General features: G+C 43.8%; 1 protein-coding gene across 3 annotated transcripts in view; it reads right to left on the bottom strand.

Moving 5' to 3' along the window:
- Nucleotides 1–20,512, bottom strand: part of INTS11 (integrator complex subunit 11) — a 194,762-nt gene that overhangs the window by 109,153 nt on the left and 65,097 nt on the right. For all 3 annotated transcript variants that reach the window (XM_069241076.1, XM_069241075.1, XM_069241073.1), the window contains one exon: nucleotides 19,381–19,609. In XM_069241076.1, coding sequence (XP_069097177.1) covers nucleotides 19,381–19,609 — 229 coding nt within the window. The remainder of the gene's footprint in view (nucleotides 1–19,380; nucleotides 19,610–20,512) is intronic.

Raw genomic sequence — 20,512 nt, 5'->3', positions numbered from 1 at the left:
GTATCCAGGTTGGCTAATTAAGAAACATTGCCGCGTTATGCCTTCTACATTACCTTTGTAAGATGCCTACTTATAAATCCGGCTTCTTGGTTTTCTACCTTCTTGATGGAGAGCCCAATGACCGACTCTTTATTATTGCCCACATCTAGAAGCCTAACATTACTATTGCTAAAACACCTTTGCTTAACTGTAAATCTACATACTATTTTGATGGTTCTTGTCTTAAACTGACAAAGGAAAACTGGTTGCCAGTTATGCAGCACCTTACATGAAAGTGTTTAAAGGCAATTTTTACTGCAATGAATTCTGCCTAGGTAGCTGAACTGATAGCTCTCACCCTCCTTCTATTTTGGCCAAACAGAAGAGAGTAACTACTTTCGATGATTCAAAGTATGCCTTTGGGGCTGCTCGTGACTTTGGCCTTTTGTGGCTACATAGTGGTTCCATACTTCAGCAGGTACTCCCTTTTTTCAAAAATTGATACTTTGTAAAAGGGTTGCTAGAAGCTTTTGAATTGCCAAAAAAGGGGCTATTGTTAAACTTGCTGCACTTTATTCGGTTCTAGATAAAGTGACTCAAAGCTAGTGTACCCTTCTGCAAACTTTTGAGCTCAAAAATGGCCACCGTGCCCTTAGGATTTATAAAGTGGACACTAGTCCTAGTGTTCTTTTTCAGTTGCTAAAGTCTCGAAGTTTGCTTGGTGAATCAAATGGAATTTGTTTACCTAAGCAAAAAGATACGTTTTCATGTGTATTTTAAGATTTTTAGGGAATGCTTTTATGTCATGGCATTAAGTTTTGAATCTTGTTGATGGACTGTCGGCCCATTCAAACAATAAATAAATTCTTAAATAAGTAGATAAATAAAAAGGTAATGTTCTTGCTGGAGGACGACTAAAATTGCTGCTTTATCCTTCCATTATGACTGGACCATGTATGTGTCTCAGACTTTGAATTCTTTATACACCCCCCCAAAAAGGATCTTGCAGACTTTCAAGAACAGGTACCATATGTCTTGGGTGAAGTGTCACAGAAATCTGGGTGGTTGTACACAACTCTAAACAGTAAAATACTTGCTCCCACAATGGCATTACCAAATCCTGAACAAACAACTATTCAACTCCGAACAGTTATTGCTAGCGAACCGAGTAGTGGAAAACCTGGCAGCTGCCTTATCCCTTGGTTGGTCTGGCCAGCTCTCGTTGCAGCACAGCAAGCATTTTTGGTTGTTTCATCTATGGTCATTCAACTTACAAAGACAACATTTTGGTTACTCAGGAAAGCTTTCTATTAATTCTCACAAGTTCAGCAAGGCATCTGCCTGCACTTGTGGTTAAGAATTTAGTCATGTAATAATTAATGATCACATGTGAAAAATAGTGTTCATATTTGAGGTTTGTTTTCTATCAGAGGGCTTGGATGCAGTTCTAAGGTATGCTGGATACCAGTGTTGTTAATTTCTGTGATTCACACACTATTTTTCAATTTCCGTGCTTCATACATTATTCATCTTTGCAATAAAGAGGTTACTGATGTAACCAAAATGTGAGATGGAATTTGCCTCAACAGTTCAATTTCTTTCTTTCTTTTTAAACTAGTTTTATTGAATTTTTCAACTGGTGCATACTAGAACAAAAACCATAAATACAGCACAGCACTGTACTTTGGCACCAAAGGTAGAGGAAAAGGTACAACAGTGAACCCCTCCCTCCCCCATCGCCCCAACAGTCACTCTAACATATCCTTAAACAGTTCTTGATATGGTCTCAATTCTCCAGCATATGAGTCCCAATCCTAACCCCCCTCCATCCATCCATCCATCCACAATTTACAGTCCTCAGCGAACTCCAGTGGAATCACAATCGTTACCTCCCTACAGAGATAGTGAATAGTATGTCATCCAAGCGCTCCATACCCTTCCAAACTTTCTCAGACAGCCTCTGTTTGTTTATATTATCTTTTCGGCCATCATGAAGCCATCCACCCCCACAACAGCTCAATTTCAAATACCGATTAGGATTATGCAACTATTTACAGAAAAATTACTTATAATGTTTGTAACTATTTTTTTTTTTTTTAACTTTCTGCTTTTTAAAAGTCAAGATCTTATTAACTATGTACAGATATCTTCAGTTACCAGTAAAATAATCCAAATTAGGACATTCTGAATAAAAAGGGTCACACTACAAACAAGCATTGGCATAGCTAATAGGTCTCACCTTTTGGATGAGCGTGCAGGTTCACTATATTTGCAATTTTTAGGTCGAGCGAGCAAGAACTTTGACCTGTTGTAAGTATGGTGGGCACACCCATGTCACCCCCATCACTTTCAATTGTTCGTGGGCTTGCATTTCAAAACTCACTTGTTGTCATTGGTAAATGGTTTAAGTTTGTCCTGCCTTGAGGCTGTTTTTGTCATACCCTGCAGACTGCCACTGTTACATGAATTATTGCACGATTGCTGATATACTTCATTGTGGGTGAACTATTTCTTTTGTCTCTCTCCTTCATGCTGCATGACGGCCATGGCGCTCACAATGTGAACAGGCACAACAGCGTGAACCCGATCAGTGGTATTGGAGCGCTGGTCACATTGTTCCCAGTTACCTAATCAGAGTAATTTCTTGTGGCTCTCCACTCAAAACACTTGAAATTGGTTATTGCTTTATGTAAAACAGATCTCCTCAAGCAAAAGTACTGTACTCAGGAAAACTCGCCCCATAATGCTTTGCAGGGCATTACTTTATGTAAACATTTTTGCTTATAACTCAGCCTGTGGTGGTCCTAGGACAATGGGACCACCTTCAAAACTTCTCTCTCTCTAAATCATCTCTGGGTCCCCACACTAGGTTCGAGAAAACCACAAAATAATATCCACTTCCACCATTAGTGTCTTTTAAGCTTTCTCATGGCTACAACTTTTGTTTTACAGCTGGGAGAAGTTTTGTTTTAAAGGCATTGTTTGTAATATCATTGCAGTAGGTCTGCTAGCCCTAAAAACACCCTCTAGGGGCTAAGTATATGGTTACACTGCATTACTTTTTCCTGAGCTTTTTTTCATGGGATTATCCCCTCTAGGGGCTTACAATATGGTTACACGACCATGTATCTTACAAATGATCTTTTTTGTTATGGTGCCTCTAGGGGCCGTTTTGAGCATTACAGTTTAAAGCCAAACGTTTATTTCTCAAAGATGTATATGATTATTGCACATGTTTTAATAATCTCTCCTTATTACAGTTATGACCATAATTTGGGCCAACTTAACGGCCTAATTACACTATGGCTGTTTGAACACTCTTGGTAGTCTGGGTGACCCTTCTTGTTTATTTCTCCTCTGGCCCTCTTGTGTCTTTTTTGGGGGATTTGTGTTAGCCAGCCAGCAACTCGGATGGTGGGTGGTGAAAGTGGTATTCTACTGGAATTAGCATGGCAGATTTAAATTAGGATGCAAAATGGCAACATTTTCATTTTGTTTTACTGCAGATAGAGGAAGAATGTAAATGAAGTGCTTTGGTTATATGCAGGGCCAATGGAATTATATGGCAGGAAAATACAAAAATATGAGGCAGGGCGGACCAATTTATATGGCAAGAAAAGTCCAGTTATGAATTTACAATGCCAATAGCTCCAACGCAAGCAAATGCAAGACTTATTGTATTGCAAATGCTTGTTTTTGTTGTTCTTGTGCAATAGCAGGAAAACATAAAGCGTAATGATATGCCTGTGTGCATAAGTAATTATATTTTTGGTTGGTGGGTGTTGTTGTGCCTATGTTTTAAGAATAATGTTGCAGCTCTATCACCTGAGCTGTGACAAGGCCGAGGGGCGAAGAATGGCGACCCAAGCTACAGTAAAAACCCTGGGAGAGGACTGCAGTAACTTGTGGCAGATGAAAATCGCGAATAACAAGAGAGAAGAGGGAACTTGAAAAGCTAAACAATGAAGGGGCAGAAAGGATCATGTTGAAGTCTCCGCGGTCAGAGATCAAAAGTTAGCAACACAGGAGGGGGGGGGGGGACACAGGGGAGCTTTAAGTGAGGATGCGCTAATTGTCGGTCCTGCAGATGCTCGCTGGGAGAAAGGAAACAAAAAGGAATGGGAGGCTTGCAGTAATTAGTGTCATTTACTAAGTGTGGGAGAATAGGCAAGGGGCACTCACTGCAGTTGGACTACTGCTGTGCACCAAAAGGCAGTCACATGAATAAATAAATAAAAAAAACGTGCACACAGTGGGATTGCCTATTTCTTGGCTCTTCTAGTGGGGTAATGATGGTGGCAAGATGTGATAATACTTTTGGATTATCTATTTGGTACTTTTAACACTTTTAAACAGACTTTTAAATGAAAGTTTGAGAATGGATACATTGCGGTTAGCATATACTGGAGATCTTGCTACCTTTATGAGAGGAAATAGAGGAAAGGTAGCTCGGAAGGGACTCTACAAGGTAAATGAAGAGCCTGCCAATCGCCAGCTTGATCAGCTAACTGAGTTATCATTTGGGCTTGCTGACAGTTACTTGACGGATAAGTGTAGAGCTCAAAATAGTATTATATATAAACCGGCTAATGTGCTTGAGCTACAGGTTTAGGTGGGAAGATAAAGATGGGTGTATGGTCAAACAGCAAAACCTGTAATACAGCTATCAGCAACTGAAAACAACCAACCTTCGCAGGACAAAAGGCCTGCCACTGCGCAGAATCTGATGTGGTACAGTTTTTAGTAACTTTATATCTTTTTCAAACTAGAAACTGTTTTTTTGTTAAAATCTCTAAATTATGCAGGAGATGAGGAATTATGTGAAAAGTGCAGCAAATCCATAAGTATGCATAAAACGCAGTGGCTGCACAGTCACAAAATTCCAATGTCCCTGCAAAAAGGATGTTTGAAAAATGAAACTTCAGAAGTATACTTGGAAAAAGAAAATAGGGAACTGTATAAATGAAACATGTGAAATGCTATAGGGTATCCATCACTGATCTCAACTACTAACAGTTCTTGCACTGTCGAGCAAGAGATCATTGTTGTGAAATGTTAAAGGTGCATAAATAGGGCCATGTGGAGAGACCTGTGCTATTTCTTAGCACTTCCACTGCCAGGACCATCATCCTCTTCATGGAAGCCTTAACGCTTGAACCTGTGTTCGTGTGCTTTAAACATGGGGATGAAATAATCATCTAAAAAAAGGCAATATAATGTCAGACGTTTGTGAAAAACAGGAGTATCCTGCTGAAACCGAGAAACTTAACTGGTAAGGTGCAGAAAGATGTGATTTCGACCCTCTTCCCTGCGGGCTTGTGGATTGGGCCAGTCCGCCAGAGAAGAAAGCGAGGGGACAGTCAAGCCGCACCACCTGGTTTGGCCAGCATTGGAACTGCTAAGCATGCAGAGAGGTGACAAAGACCTATCTGGTGTGAGAAAAGACCTCTTTTTGACATGGTTAGCCCCACCTTATGCCTAGTGTATGATGTAGCCTTCAAATTTTTAATACCCAGGGCCCGTGCTAAACAGGTTCCCTGGGTCGGAGCTCCTTCCCTAAGTTGTTGTGATGCAGGGGTACAATTGGAGACACCTTTAGCTACCACTATAAGCACCTAGTAAAAGGTACTTGGGTATTCAGGGCTTGGGGTACTAAGGAAAGGCCCCTGAGTGCAGCAGCACTGATTGTGCCATGCTTTAGGGCCATGCATCCAGCTGTCCTACCGTTGTAGGCTGGGGACTCAGGGGCAAACCTAAAACACAAACTCAACATGGCACATTGCCTGTGTCCTGTCCACCATATGCTACATAACCTATGGGTAAGACAACCCTTTGGAAGGCCTTCCAGCCTGAAGGCAGGGTGCACTATACTGTATGTGAGGGCATAGCTGTATAAGCAATCTGCCCCACTGTGTCCTTGCCAAACCTGGGACATACTGAGTGAACAGGGCAGCCATTTTGATACATGTGAACCTTGTGTTAAGAGATCCTTCTGGGTTGCAGAACAAGCTCTTCTTGGGTGGAGGTGCTAATACCCCCTCCCTCAGGAATATGCACTGCCCTGGCTACTGCCTATGCAACTAGACCCAGGCCTGCTACTAGCAGCAGATGGATGCTCCCATTGCAAACCCCCACTTTTGGCAGGGGCAACGGCAGGATGTTCAAACATATAATAAGAGGGGTGGCCCTACCTGCCATGCACCACTCCTAAGGTGTTGCATACGAGGCGGACCCTTCATTTGTTTTCCTCCATCTTGGATAGAAGAAGATCAGCACCAAGAAGATTTAAAGCACAAGAACTGTGGACCTGTTGAACCAAAGAAAAGGCACCAAACCCTGCCTTCTGCACCCAGGAACCGATAATCACCACTGAGGGGCTGCTGGACAGCTCTACAAAAACCCCGGAAGACCTCCAGACTACGCAAATTGCCAGCACTCCCTCCAGAGTGGAGGTACCACTCTAAAACCACAAGAAACCAACAAGCCCGTGAGGGTCACTTCACTGACCAGCCACTAACTCCATAACCGGATATCGCAGCTGCACCAAACTGCATCCCGACGACCGCAAGGACAAACCATGCCAGTGTGCCATGTTTGGTGATACTTCTCTCTCTAGCGGCCAAACTGTGCCAATACCCTGGGTTTTAGACAGCCCACCCAGGGCTGCAAAAAGACCAGGAGGAAGTCCCAGTCGAGGGACTTCAGAAACACAGACCTCCTGCCAGAGTGCACACCTGTTGTCCTGCAACTGACCCTTGAACCAACTTACCTCCTGCTCTTGAGGGCATTCTTGGACGCAGCTCCTGGCCCACCGATTCGCTCTGCACCTGGCCGCCCTGCACCGAAGAACCGACTGTGCCCTAAGGGTCCCCCACCCCTTGTGACCTCGACACTCCAAGGTGACCCCAAGGATTAACCTTTAAACTAAACTGTGCAGTGCTTTTCAAGGTGGTCCCTCGCAGTGGCCCTGCACCAGCTCCAGAGGCTTTCTCCCGCTGCACTTCCTGGAGCCTCCCAAACTTTTCCAGTTGGCACAGTGTGCCCACCAACGACATCAACCAAACTCCTAAAGAAGAACTTGGTAAACCTACTGTGTGATTTTATATATATTTTTAAAGGCTATCCTCCATTGATTCCTATGGTGCGTAATTGCGCACAAAAATAAAAAATTTTATTCAACTTAAAAACTTCATATCTCAAAAAGTACTTAACCAATTTTGATGATTGCGGTCTTACAAATCACACAAAATCTGAAGAATCTTTAGACATTGGCCTCGAATTATTCTTTCGAGTGTGTGAGTTGCAAGAATGACTCTGTTAGTACAAATGTTTTGTACTTTTCGACGACTGTCCTAACTGCTCGATCAAGCTCCCTTAAAAATTAGAGCATTAGGTGATCTAGTTTTTAACCCTGTAAACCAATGTGTGGTTACCTGGACCCCCCCTGCACAGTGTGCCTAGCTTTGCACACAACACAGAGGGCCAGTCTCCGACATCTGGTAGCTGCTTTTGGTCTCTGGTGAGGTCGCTCAACCTTCCCCACCTGTGCTCAGTGTGCCCACCCAGCAGGAGAAGGAAAATGTCACTTACCCAGTGTACATCTGTTCGTGGCATTAGTCACTGCAGATTCACATGCTGTGCACATCCCGCCATCTGGTGTTGGGCTCGGAGTGTTACAAGTTGTTTTTCTTCGAAGAAGTCTTTTCGAGTCACGAGACCGAGGGACTCCTCCCATTTCGACTCAATTGCGCATGGGCGCCGACTCCATCTTAGATTGTTTTCCCCGCAGAGGGTGAGGTAGGAGTTGTATATGCTAGTAATAGTGCCCATGCAATGGAGTGAATGCGTATGTACATAATGAAGTTTCAAGTAATATATTTATAAATGTACAAGTGTTTAAGATCTACTTCTAAACGGCTACAGGCCCCCGGGGAGGCGGGTGGGCGCATGTGAATCTGCAGCGACTAATGCCACGAACAGATGTACACTGGGTAAGTGACATTTTCCGTTCGATGGCATGTGTAGCTGCAGATACACATGCTGTGCATAGACTAATAAGCAGTTATCTCCCCAAAAAGCGGTGGTTCAGCCTGTAGGAGTTGAAGTAGTTTGAAATAATGTTCTTAGTACAGCTTGACCTACTGTTGCCTGTTGTGCAGTTAACACATCTACACAGTAGTGCTTGGTAAATGTATGAGGCGTAGATCATGTTGCTGCCTTACATATTTCGTTCATTGGAATATTTCCCAGAAAGGCCATGGTAGCACCTTTCTTTCTAGTTGAGTGTGCCTTTGGTGTAATAGGCAGTTCTCTTTTAGCTTTAAGATAGCAGGTTTGAATGCACTTAACTATCCATCTAGCAATGCCTTGTTTTGAAATAGGATTTCCTGTATGAGGTTTTTGAAAGGCGATAAATAGTTTTTTGTTTTTCGAATTCGTTTTGTTCTGTCAATTTAGTACATTAGTGCCCTTTTGATGTCTAATGTATGTGTGCTCTTTCAGCTACAGAATCTGGCTGTGGGAAGAACACTGGTAATTCTACTGTTTGATTCAAGTGGAACGGTGAGATTACTTTTGGTAAAAATTTAGGATTGGTCCGTAGAACAACTTTATTTTTGTGTATTTGAATAAATGGTTCTTGAATGGTAAATGCTTGAATCTCACTCACTCTTCTTAGAGATGTGATAGCAATTAAAAATGCAACTTTCCACGTTAAGTATTGCATTTCACAAGAGTGCATGGGCTCAAAAGGTGGACCCATGAGTCGTGTTAAGACAATGTTGAGGTTCCATGAAGGAACTGGTGGTGTTCTTGGTGGTATAATTCTCTTTAGGCCTTCCATAAACGCTTTTACGACTGGTATCCTAAATAGTGAATTTGAGTGCGTAATTTGCAGGTAAGCTGAAATTGCCGTAAGATGTATTTTAATGGAAGAGAAAGCTAGTTTAGATTTCTGCAAATGTAGAAAGTATCATACTATCTCTTTTGCAGATGCGTGTCAAGGTTGAATTTGATTATTATGGCAGTAATAAATCTTTTCCACTTATTTGCATAACAGTGTCTAGTGGTAGGTTTTCTAGCCTGTTTTATGACCTCCATACATTCCTGTGTGAGGTCTAAGTGCCCGAATTCTAGGATTTCAGGAGCCAAATTGCTAGATTCAGCGATGCTGGATTTGGATGTCTGATCTGTTGTTTGTGTTGTGTTAACAGATCTGGTCTGTTTGGCAGTTTGATATGAGGTACTACTGAAAGGTGTAGTAGTGTTGTGTACCAAGGTTGCCTTGCCCATGTTGGTGCTATTAGTATGAGTTTGAGTTTGTTTTGACTCAACTTGTTTACTAGATATGGAAGAAGTGGGAGAGGGGGAAAAGCGTACGCAAATATCCCTGGCCAGTTCATCCATAGTGCATTGCCCTGAGACTGATGTTGTGGGTACCTGGATGCGAAGTTTTGGCATTTTGAGTTTTCTTTTGTTGCAAATAGATCTATTTGTGGCGTTCCCCACATTCTGAAGTAAGTGTTCAGTATTTGGGGGTGAATTTCCCATTCGTGGATCTGTTGGTGATCCCGAGAGAGATTGTCTGCTAACTGATTCTGAATCCCTGGAATAAATTGTGCTATTAGGCGAATGTGGTTGTGAATCGCCCAATGCCATATTTTTGGTGTTAGGAGACACAATTGTGTTGAGTGTGTTCCTCCCTGTTTGTTTAGGTAATACATTGTTGTCATGTTGTCTGTTTTGACAAGAGTGTATTTGTGGGTTATAATGGGTTGAAATGCTTTCAGAGCTAGAAACACTGCTAACAGTTCTAAGTGGTTTATATGAAACTGTTTTTCCTGAATGTCCCATTGTCCTTGGATGCTGTGCTGATTGAGGTGTGCTCCCCCACCCTGTCATGGATGCATCTGTCGTTATTACGCATTGTGGCACTGGGTCTTGAAAAGGCCGCCCTTGGTTTAAATTTATACTGTTCCACCATTGAAGCGAGATGTATGTTTGGCGGTCTATCAACACCAGATCTAGAAGTTGACCCTGTGCTTGTGACCACTGTGATGCTAGGCACTGTTGTAAGGGCCGCATGTGCAACCTTGCGTTTGGGACAATGGCTATGCATGAGGACATCATGCCTAGGAGTTTCATTACTAATTTGACCTGTATCTTTTGGTTTGGATACATGGCTTGTATTACATTTTTGAATGTTTGGACCCTTTGTGGACTTGGAGTGGCAATTCCTTTTAGTGTGTTGATTGTTGCTCCTAGGTATTGCTGTGTTTGACACGGCAGAAGGTGTGATTTTGAGTAATTGATTGAGAAACCTAGTTTGTGTAGGGTTTCTATGACGTAATTTGTGTGTTGTGAACACTGTTTTTGCGTGTTGGTTTTGATTAACCAATCGTCTAGGTACGGGAACACATGTATTTGCTGCCTTCTGATATGTGCAGCTACTACTGCTAGACATTTTGTAAAAACTCTTGGCGCAGTTATTCCGAATGGCAACACTTTGAATTGGTAATGTATCCCTTGGAATACAAACCTTAGGTACTTTCTGTGTGAAGGATGTATAGGTATATGGAAATATGCATCCTTTAGATCCAGTGTTGTCATGTAGTCTTGCTGTTTGAGCAGTGGGATTACTTCTTGTAATGTAACCATGTGAAAGTGGTCTGATTTGATGTATGTATTTAATATTCTGAGATCTAGTATAGGTCTTAGAGTTTTATCTTTTTTGGGTATTAGAAAGTACAGTGAGTAAACTCCTGTGTTTAGTTCTTGTTTTGGTACTAATTCTATTGCCTCTTTTTGGAGCAATGCTTGAACTTCTAATCCTAGAAGATTTATATGTTGTTTCGACATACTGTGTGTTCTCGGTGGGACTGTTGGAGGGAATTCTCGAAATTCTATGCAATAACCATAATGGATAATTGCTAGTACCCAAGTATCTGTTGTTATCTCCTCCCAATGTTTGTAAAATTGGCTTAGTCTTCCCCCCACAGGTGTTATGTGATGGGGATGGGTGACTTGTGAGTCACTGCTTATTTTGAGGACTTTTGGGGCTTTGGAATTTTCCTCTACCTCTTTGGAATTGTCCCCCTCTATATTGCCCCCGAAAACTTCCCCGCTGATATTGGCTTTGGTAAGTGGGCTTTGTTTGTGATGTTGTGGTTTCTGTAGGTTGTCCTCGAAACCCTCCCCTAAAAGGTGTTTTACGAAAGGTGCCTCTGCTCTGCGGGGAGTAGAGTGCGCCCATGGCTTTTGCCGTATCAGTGTCCTTCTTGAGTTTCTCAATAGCAGTGTCGACTTCCGGCCCAAAGAACTGCTGTTCATTAAATGGCATATTTAGCACGGCTTGTTGAATTTCCGGCTTGAAACCTGACGTGCGGAGCCATGCGTGCCTTCTTATTGTTATTGCAGTATTTACTGTCCTTGCAGCCGTATCTGCTGCATCCATTGAAGACCGTATCTGATTATTAGAGATACTTGGTCCTTCTTCCACCACTTGTTGTGCTCTTTTTTGGAACTCCCTGGGTAAGTGTTCTATCAAATGTTGCATCTCATCCCAGTGAGCTCTGTCATATCTTGCCAAAAGCGCTTGTGAATTGGCAATGCGCCATTGGTTTGCTGCTTGTGCTGCAACCCTTTTGCCCGCAGCATCAAATTTGCGACTCTCTTTGTCTGGAGGTGGTGCGTCTCCCGAGGTATGAGAGTTTGCTCTCTTACGAGCTGCCCCGACAACTACTGAGTCTGGAGTTAACTGCGTTGTAATATAAACAGGATCTGTTGGCGGTGGCTTGTACTTTTTCTCCACTCTTGGAGTTATGGCTCGGCCTTTAACAGGATCCTGAAAGATTTGTTTTGAATGTTTTAGCATTCCTGGGAAAATAGGTAGTCTTTGGTACTGGCTATGAGTGGAGGTTAGTGTGTTAAACAAGAAGTCATCCTCAATTGGTTCTGAATGCAAGGTGACGTTATGGAAAGCAGCTGCCCTAGCGATCACTTGTGTGTAAGATGTACTGTCCTCAGGAGGGGACGGCCTGGTAGGGTACGAGTCTGGGCTGTTGTCCGATACTGGAGCATCGTAAAGGTTCCATGCATCGGGATCATCTTGACTCATGGCAGTATGAGTCGGGGAGTGCATCAGTGGAGGAGTTGCTACTGGTGATGTGTGCACTGATGGTGGTGCAGAAGGTGGTGGAGTTGTTTTCTTTGCCACCTTTGCCTGTGGCTCCTTGTCCTTTTCGTGAAAGGCAAGTTTTCTTTTTATTTTAATTGGAGGAAGAGTGGTTATCTTCACTGTGTCTTGATGAATGTGGAGCCTCCTTTGAGTATAGTCTGGCTCTACAGCTTGAAGTTCCTCTCCAAATCTATGTTTTTTCATTTGGGAGGCCAATCCTTGTTCCTCTGTATAGGAACCTGTTTTCGGCTCCGAGGCTGGATGTTTTGGAACCGAAACTTTTTCGGAGGTCTTTTTAGGCTCCGAAGAAACCTTTGTAATTTTCGGCGTGGTGGTGTCTCGATGCCGAATTTGTTCGGTGCCGCTGTGACGGTGCCGAAACTTCTCAGAGCTGATGTCTCGGGTCCGAGATTGCTGTGTGGCGGTATCTCGACCGGAGTCGGATGACTTCGACACCAGCGTGCCCTTTTTCGGTGCCTTGGCTCGGTCACCGCTTGTTTGGGTTAAGCCATGGCCTGTTGGCAGTGGCGTCCCCTGGGCTTTTGTTGACTTCTCGTGAGTCTTATGTTTCGACGTCTTACTCACGGTTTTCGGCGTTTCTTCGGCCTCGAGCTCTTCAGAGTCCGACTCTTGGATAGAGAAAGCTTCCTCTTCTTCCTCGAAACGCTCTTGTTCTGCCGGCGTCGACGCCATCTGCAGTCTTCTGGCTCTTTGGTCTCTTAAAGTTTTTCTGGACCGAAACACTCGACAGGCCTCACAAGTATCTTCCTTGTGCTCTGGGGACAAGCACAAGTTACAGACCAGATGCTGATCCGTATACGGATACTTGTTATGGCATTTTGGACAGAAGCGGAATGGGGTCTGTTCCATCAGCCTTGAATTCACACGTGGCCGGGCCGACCAGGCCCCGACGGGGGATCGAAAAGAACCCCGAAGGGCCACCGGAACTCTTCTAAATTCGGTGTCGATCTGTTGTTACTAACCCGATACCGAACGCAAACAATACCGACGTTTTTTCCGAGATTCTAACTAACTTTCTGACCCGAAACACGGAGCGAAAAGGAACACGTCCGAACCCGATGGCGGGAAAAAAACTATCTAAGATGGAGTCGACGCCGATGCGCAATGGAGTCGAAATGGGAGGAGTCCCTCGGTCTCGTGACTCGAAAAGACTTCTTCGAAGAAAAACAACTTGTAACACTCCGAGCCCAACACCAGATGGCGGGATGTGCACAGCATGTGTATCTGCAGCTACACATGCCATCGAACGTGAAGATACAAACCACAAGCACTTTATTTCTCCCCCCTTGAGGATACATGATCCCTCCTGCCCTATTTGCCAACCAGCTCACACCCCTTTACTATCAAGAAAGTCTCTACAACAGCATTATGCTGCAATGGAGCCGAGGCTGCCAAAGGGGCAATAGGCAAACTCAAAACTGCACTGCACAAAAAAACACGGCCCACAGCTAGAGTAAACCTACTGTTGGTATTTCACCTGATAAAGATCCCTGAACGTGCACTCAGCTGATTTTAATCTTCAGTGAGCAAAGGGTTCTGCAGATAAGTGATCTTTCTTCCGGCAACGGGCAAGATGCTACAACATTTTAGTGGAAAACACACCCACTGTAGCAGGAACTCTCCGCCAAATACCAATTCTGTGAAGATGGGAGTGTCTGCAAAATACCAACCAAAACAGCACGATGAAGGGGTCATGAAATTCAATGTACAACAAGCCTTGAAATGCAGTTTTATTGCCCCAAGCCACAGAGAATCTGAGCGGGAATTCAGATATGAAAAAACAGCAAACAGGGCCTTGTGCTGTCCCCTGCTTACAGGAGGACGTGCGCTACGATACCTCTACATGTTTCTACCTTACACATTCATGCTCTAGCAGATGAGGACAGTGCCTCCGCCATCACTCACCTGGAAGAGGAAATTCTGTCCGACTCACCAGCGGTAGAGGAAAATAAGTTTATAAAATTTGTAATATTGTGCTGTACTAAATGGAGGAAATTGATGGAACAAAAAGAGTGCAAACCTCATGATATTTGGGGTATCACAGGGAGTTGGGAGCAACTACAGATGGACAATGACGTCCCTACGGAGGAGACCGGAATTTAAAGCACATGCAGAGAAATAGCACGAGCCTAGCATACCGCACCTCACAGGAGCGCCTTAGTGTCTCAGGCATGCGGCATCACGCAGCTCCAGCAGCACGTTCCGGCCCCCTCTGTACTCAAATGTCAGAACCTTGATAAAACAAAGTCAGGTGCATGGGCATGGTGAAACCTTAAGCGCATCCATGAAGCATGGTACGTGCTGATACGTGGCGGCTCTAGCAGCACGTCCTGGCCCCTTCCTTGCTCAAATGCCCTAATAAAAGCCTTAATATAACTTTTTTTTTTTTAAAGATAGGTACACAGGCAAGGTAAAACCTGAATCACGGAGACTGGGAATACCAAAATCCACACATTTTCTTTATACATGGAAACACATGACTTCATAAAGCACACATACTACTTAAAAGGACACTCCACGCATAACGTGCCTTGCCACTGTTGAATCACGGAGAGGACTTCTCAGCAATCAGAAGTGGGCAGCTGAGAGCAGCTAAGTTGAACAAGCGACAAGTGAGCCGCGAGGAGAGAGCGGAGAGTAAAAAAAAAAAAAAAGTAGTGCACCAAAACAAAACATATGGCTGATAGTGAAAGGATCAATGTATCAGAGTCTCTAGGGCGGGAACAAAACAGCCAAGAGGTGGAAGAAATGTAAAGGATTTACCAAACAAACCAAAGGTAGTCTGAAAGGCAGACCAAGGAACCAATAAAAGTGATGGCCGTGTGATCAGCATGGTGAAAGCCCACAGAAGCAGATACGGCATGACGAGAGAAAGAGCATGCCCGCTGCCTAGGCTCAACCTATTACCTGTGCCCTTAGGTCAGGCCTTGGAACCTGGTGTAATAGTTATTTTTGTAATTGACTACTGCAAACATATGCCTCAACAAGTAAAAGCAAAGAAAAGAAAATATGCTGCCACCTAGCAGTGGCTGTCATTTTCTAGCAATAAAAAATGTAAACTAAAAAAAAATAACCATTGCCAAAATGTTAATGAAACAGTATAAGTGCTTCTTATAAGGCAGGTGTACTTGATTCTTAGTAGGTTGCAGGAATGCCAGAGGCAAGATTTTTGCAGCAATAGTTGCAGTCAGTTCGACAGTCTGTCAGGAGGGGATGCTAAGAAAGTCGGCCTGAACTTTGGGGTTGAGCTTAACAAACCCCTGGAAGATTCGTCCTAGAATACCTCATTTCCCGATGGGACCACTTCAGAAGTGACATGACCCTCATGGACTCAAGGAATGAAGGGATCGGAGCTATACTGACGGAAGCCGCTGGTGTAATTTCCCCGACACTCATGATCCTGCACAAACTCTGCAGTTGACTTACTGCTCGAGAGACTTGAGCCATTTAAAGCAGGATCACTCCCAGTACCAGACGACTCCTGATGAGGGAGTAGTGGGCGACAGATGGCAGTTACCATTACAATGCACCAACTAGGTGCACTGAATTATATTGTGTGCAGATGGGACTACAATCCATGCTTTGTGACGTCACACATTCTAGCAGGTTGTAAGCTACAATACTCCATGGTACTCCCACGGCCCTACCCCCTACCTTTGCACTCCAGGTCTTGCAGGCATGTCCTAATAGTCAGTGGACCAATGAAAGCTGCAAAAGGGTCAGCCCCTCACTCACACTCATGCAGTGTCTTCTTCACCTCACGTATTTATTGCCCACTCCCCAAATGCAGTGATAGAAACCTTTTTGACAATTCATCACTTTCCTGGAGGGAACATTAGATCACAGACCAGCAGAAATAAAGAAGATACATTATAAAATGTAACCTAAGAAAGATAGATGTCACAATGGTCAGCTATTCTTGTGGTGTCCAATGCATACTTTCCCCCAGGCAATATGTTCTGTCATCCTGACTATCTTAAGGGCCTAGGCACTAGGGTTACAGTCTTGAAGCAATTTATTCTCTTTCATTTTAGACACTGTCTATGCTGAATGTCTGGCCAGGACAGTTGGTCACTGGGTTGGATAGTTTCAACTTTGCTTCTATAATCTAACAATAAGGAGCTGACCCATTTCTTGGTTTTATAAATTTTTATCTCCAAGTGGTTAGATTTCCTAATTTCCAGTTCAAGCACTCGCTGACTGTGTATGCCAGAGCAATGTTCAACATTGGTCCATAAGAGTGATATCCATGGCAAATTACCAAGATGATCACTGGGTACATAAAGTATTCCTAGTTTGATTCGCTTTGTGCACATGTATCTCATACAGTTATCATGAAGAATCTGAAATAGCTGCAGCCTTCTATGTCTATGCCTAACACAGCAATAATGTCTTACCTGTTGTGCACATTGTGTTCTCAGTATGAGGTCCATAGCTGCCTATCCAGACACTTGCTTTTATTTTATTTTTTACAGTCACATTTGGAATGAATCATATATTCTTCGGATAGATTTAGCTGTCTCATCAGCCTCACTTAATTAAAAAAATAAAAACACAAATAAATAAAATACGCAAATACAAAGAGGGACTTTGGGAGAGCCCTTTTCATCCAGTGGTCTGTTCAACTATTTTGCTTCCTCTCACCACAGAACACAGGATGAGGCAATTTGCCAGCCCACTAAAGTCACTAGATTTCATTTACTGTGAGTCAGGACATTTGGTCTGATGTTGTGCACAGCCGCCTAAAAAGAAGCGTGTGTTGGACCAATACTTCACTTTGCCAATGTTTTTCTTTTTGTTTTATTTTTAACTCTTGGCGATCCCTGGCTCAGTTCCCACCATCTTTTGAGAACTCCAAGAAATAATAGGCTATATATATCTTACCCATACCTTACAAAACCTGGGGGGGAGGGGCACCCTTACTGGCATATGTCATTTTCTCTGCCACCATATGCATATCCACGGGTTATGCTGAATTGAAGCATTTTCAGATCTATTCTGGGGTGCCTCCCATCCCACAATAGCGTATGCAGGCCACCCTCCAATTTGATAAAGACATCCAATGGGATCTGGTAAAATATGTTCTGTAATACGTATAGCAATTTTGGAAGAGAAAACATTTTAAACATGGCTGCATGTCCCATTAACATGAGGGGCAGGCCTCTCCATCTCCTCTCGGCACGCTTTCCCTACCCACACCAGGTTCCTTTCAAAGCTGAGTTCCCTCTCCAAGGTCATGAACATCCCGAGGTGTTTATATCTAACTTCCACACGTCATGTGACGGGGGTAATCAGGGATGCATAAATCCCACCCAATGGACTGTCAAGCACCAAGTTGCCCCAGTTCATTCTGTATCTGGAGTAGCTCCCAAACTCCTCAAACACTTGAAAGATTAATGGCAGGGTTCTTGGGCGTATCTGTGACATAAAGGAGGAGGTCATGCGCATAGAGGTAATTATTTTCCCCTCGTCCACTGTTCCTACTAATTTGAACACATTTACCGCCGGGTGGACCTGTACCGCACAAGCCAGCGATTCTATTGTGAAGGCAAAGAAGAGGGGGAGTTCAGGGGCAATCCTGTCTCGTACCCCGACAGATGTGAAAGCCCAGGGACTGTGCCCCATTCACTCTCACAGCTGCCACTAATGCCCGATAGTGTAGTTACACCCACTTCCGGTATTGGGCGCCAAACCTTACCAGAGTCTGATTCAAAAAAGGCTGGTAAACCTCATCACACGCCTTCTCTGCATCTAAAGCGAGGAAGACCAGGCCTCAGACCAGTTTGGAATTCATTCATCCAATTATAAGCTTGCTGTAGATTACATAGGGTTGATCTACCAGGCATAAAGCCCGATAGATCCCTGTGAATGAGGAGCATGATCACTTGTGATAGTTTGGTGGCCAATATTGTGGCCAGGATCTTGACCTCGATACGGAGTAAAGAGATGGGGCGGTTAGGAGTTGCACTGATCCCTGGAGTTTTTCTTTTAGTTTTAAAAGTTTATTTTTTTAAATCCCCCTTGTGCGTATAAACTAGCAGTGGCAGCCGGCAGCTTTAGGAGGGAGGGGGGCGGGAAGCACGCGCACACACACACACACACACACACTCATTCTTTCTTTCACACACACAGACACGCACATCCATTAACAACACTCATGCCATTCAAACATGCATGCACTCACCAAACATTCATTTTAAATCATCACACACACTCATTCTTTCACGCACGCACATCCATTAACACTCATAACATTCAAACATGCACGCACCATTCATTTTAAAAGATCACACACATTCTTTCACACACACACACACACACATGCACATCCATTAACAACAGTCATACCATTCAAACTTGCACGCGTGCACCAAACATTCAATTTAAAACATCACACACACACTTACCTTCAGCTCCAGGTCCCAGGAGGGTTGGGACTGCTGCCTTCCCTCACTGGCTGACCTCAGGTCAGCCAGTGAGGGAAGGCAGCAGTCCCAGCTTCGTCACAGAGTGGGATGGGGTCAGTGAGACTGCTGACCCCACCCCACTCTGTGACGAAGTGTCACTGATTGACACTCGTCCTGGGCGCTTCAGGGCTTAAACCTGAAGCGCCCAGGTCGAAGTCAAGCACCTTTGCTGAGCCAAGGAGGTCACGCCCATAGGAGCTGTGACCTCCTCTGGCGAGCAAAGTTCAGCTCAGGCAGCCAGGAGTCTGCCCAAATTGCGCATGTCTCACTCCTGGCTGTCTGAGCTGAAAATGAAGTGTGTCAGGCTGACCTTTGTTCAGCCTGACAGACACTCTTCATGAAGGGCAAAAGGTGGGGGGGCGTGGCCCCTCTGCCCTAAAGGACGGGCCGCCACTGTAAACTAGGTCTTCCGGTAACAGTAATTCTTACTGCATCTTTTATTTGTGCTAATGAGACACATATTCATGTGACGTGCATCAAAACTAAAAACGGTTTCTATACCTGAACTAAGTAGATCTTCCTGCAAGAAAGCAACCACAACGTTTTATTCATATTATATTGAACGGTTATTTTGTTCAAATGTAAAACAATGTAGCAAGCATATTGCAGCCATTTTTGGAGGCAGCATTTTTTCTTTTTATTGTTGCGGTATAAGTTAGCCATAAAAAAATATAACAACTGGCTTTACCAATGCTTGTTACTTTTAGAAATTGATTTCCATGTTGTTCACTCCCATACCTGAACCGTCTGATGTAGATTCACTGCAACCACTTTCTTCATGCAATCCTTGATCATCTGTGAAGTGAAGAAGTTTGTCTCACCCTTCTTGTCCACAGTGATCTTACGATAGTCCTCCAGCAGGATGGGGCAGATGGCCTTGGTTGGGTGTGTCATATAGATGGGCCCATCGAACCCCACCATCTCACTCATATAAGGCAGAGCTCCACAATGGTCCAGGTGGAAATGGCTGTCAAAGAATGGCAGAATGGGAGATTGGAGAGAAGAGGATGTGGTAACTATCTGCATTCCAAAAGGCACCAGTATCAATCATTGTAAATAATAGAACATTATGCAACAAAAGAAAGAAGTTCCTCGAGGACAGACTGATTCTACAAGGCCCACCCAGTAATCCAAAGGCATCACTTGTCAAGAATATCCACAATTTCAATGTAGGGAAACTGACCGTGCTCTTTAATCCTGTTAAGTGGTTTAGGATTATCAAGTTAAATAGCCAGAAACTTGTATTAATTAATATATCTACCCCTCTTAGATTGGACATATATATTTTTATTGGCTTTTCAGAAGTATACAGTCATACCTTGACAATATCAACAGTAGCAAACCACTGTAAAATATAAAAGGATTATGACTTAGTGTACACGAATCCTGTACTACTTCTCGTCGTCATGCGTAGGTCAACAGTTCTTTGCTATCATATAAAACAAGGGTTCATCTCAGCTCTGTATAATCCTTTGAAATCCAGAATCGTGCACCCCCAGTAACTCCACCAACCCTAAGCCATCCACTGCTGCTTCTACATTCCAGTGAACTGTGAACTCGTGGTAACCCCAGGTGTAAACTAACTGAGGCAATTGAAGAAAGTGTGTGTAGTATGTGTGTGTAGTATGTGTGTGGTTCGTGCCCGTAGAGACCAAGGGGTACGACACACAGAGGATCCTTCACTCTCTATGCATGTAAACCCATAGCTAACCGTCAGTGGGGTCCTCCAATAGTGCTGTCAACGTTGGAGTCAGAGAAGCATGTCATTCACCACTTTGTCATCTCATCGTTTCATCCGCCCCTGCCCATTCTAATATGTCAGACTTGCAGACCCAAGCCGCAGGAGGTTTAGGGCTCAGCCAGTGAATTG

The sequence above is a fragment of the Pleurodeles waltl genome, chromosome 6 (genome assembly GCF_031143425.1).
Source record: "Pleurodeles waltl isolate 20211129_DDA chromosome 6, aPleWal1.hap1.20221129, whole genome shotgun sequence".
In the NCBI taxonomy this organism is placed as follows: domain Eukaryota; kingdom Metazoa; phylum Chordata; class Amphibia; order Caudata; family Salamandridae; genus Pleurodeles; species Pleurodeles waltl.
This window is presented reverse-complemented; position numbering and strand designations above follow the sequence as displayed.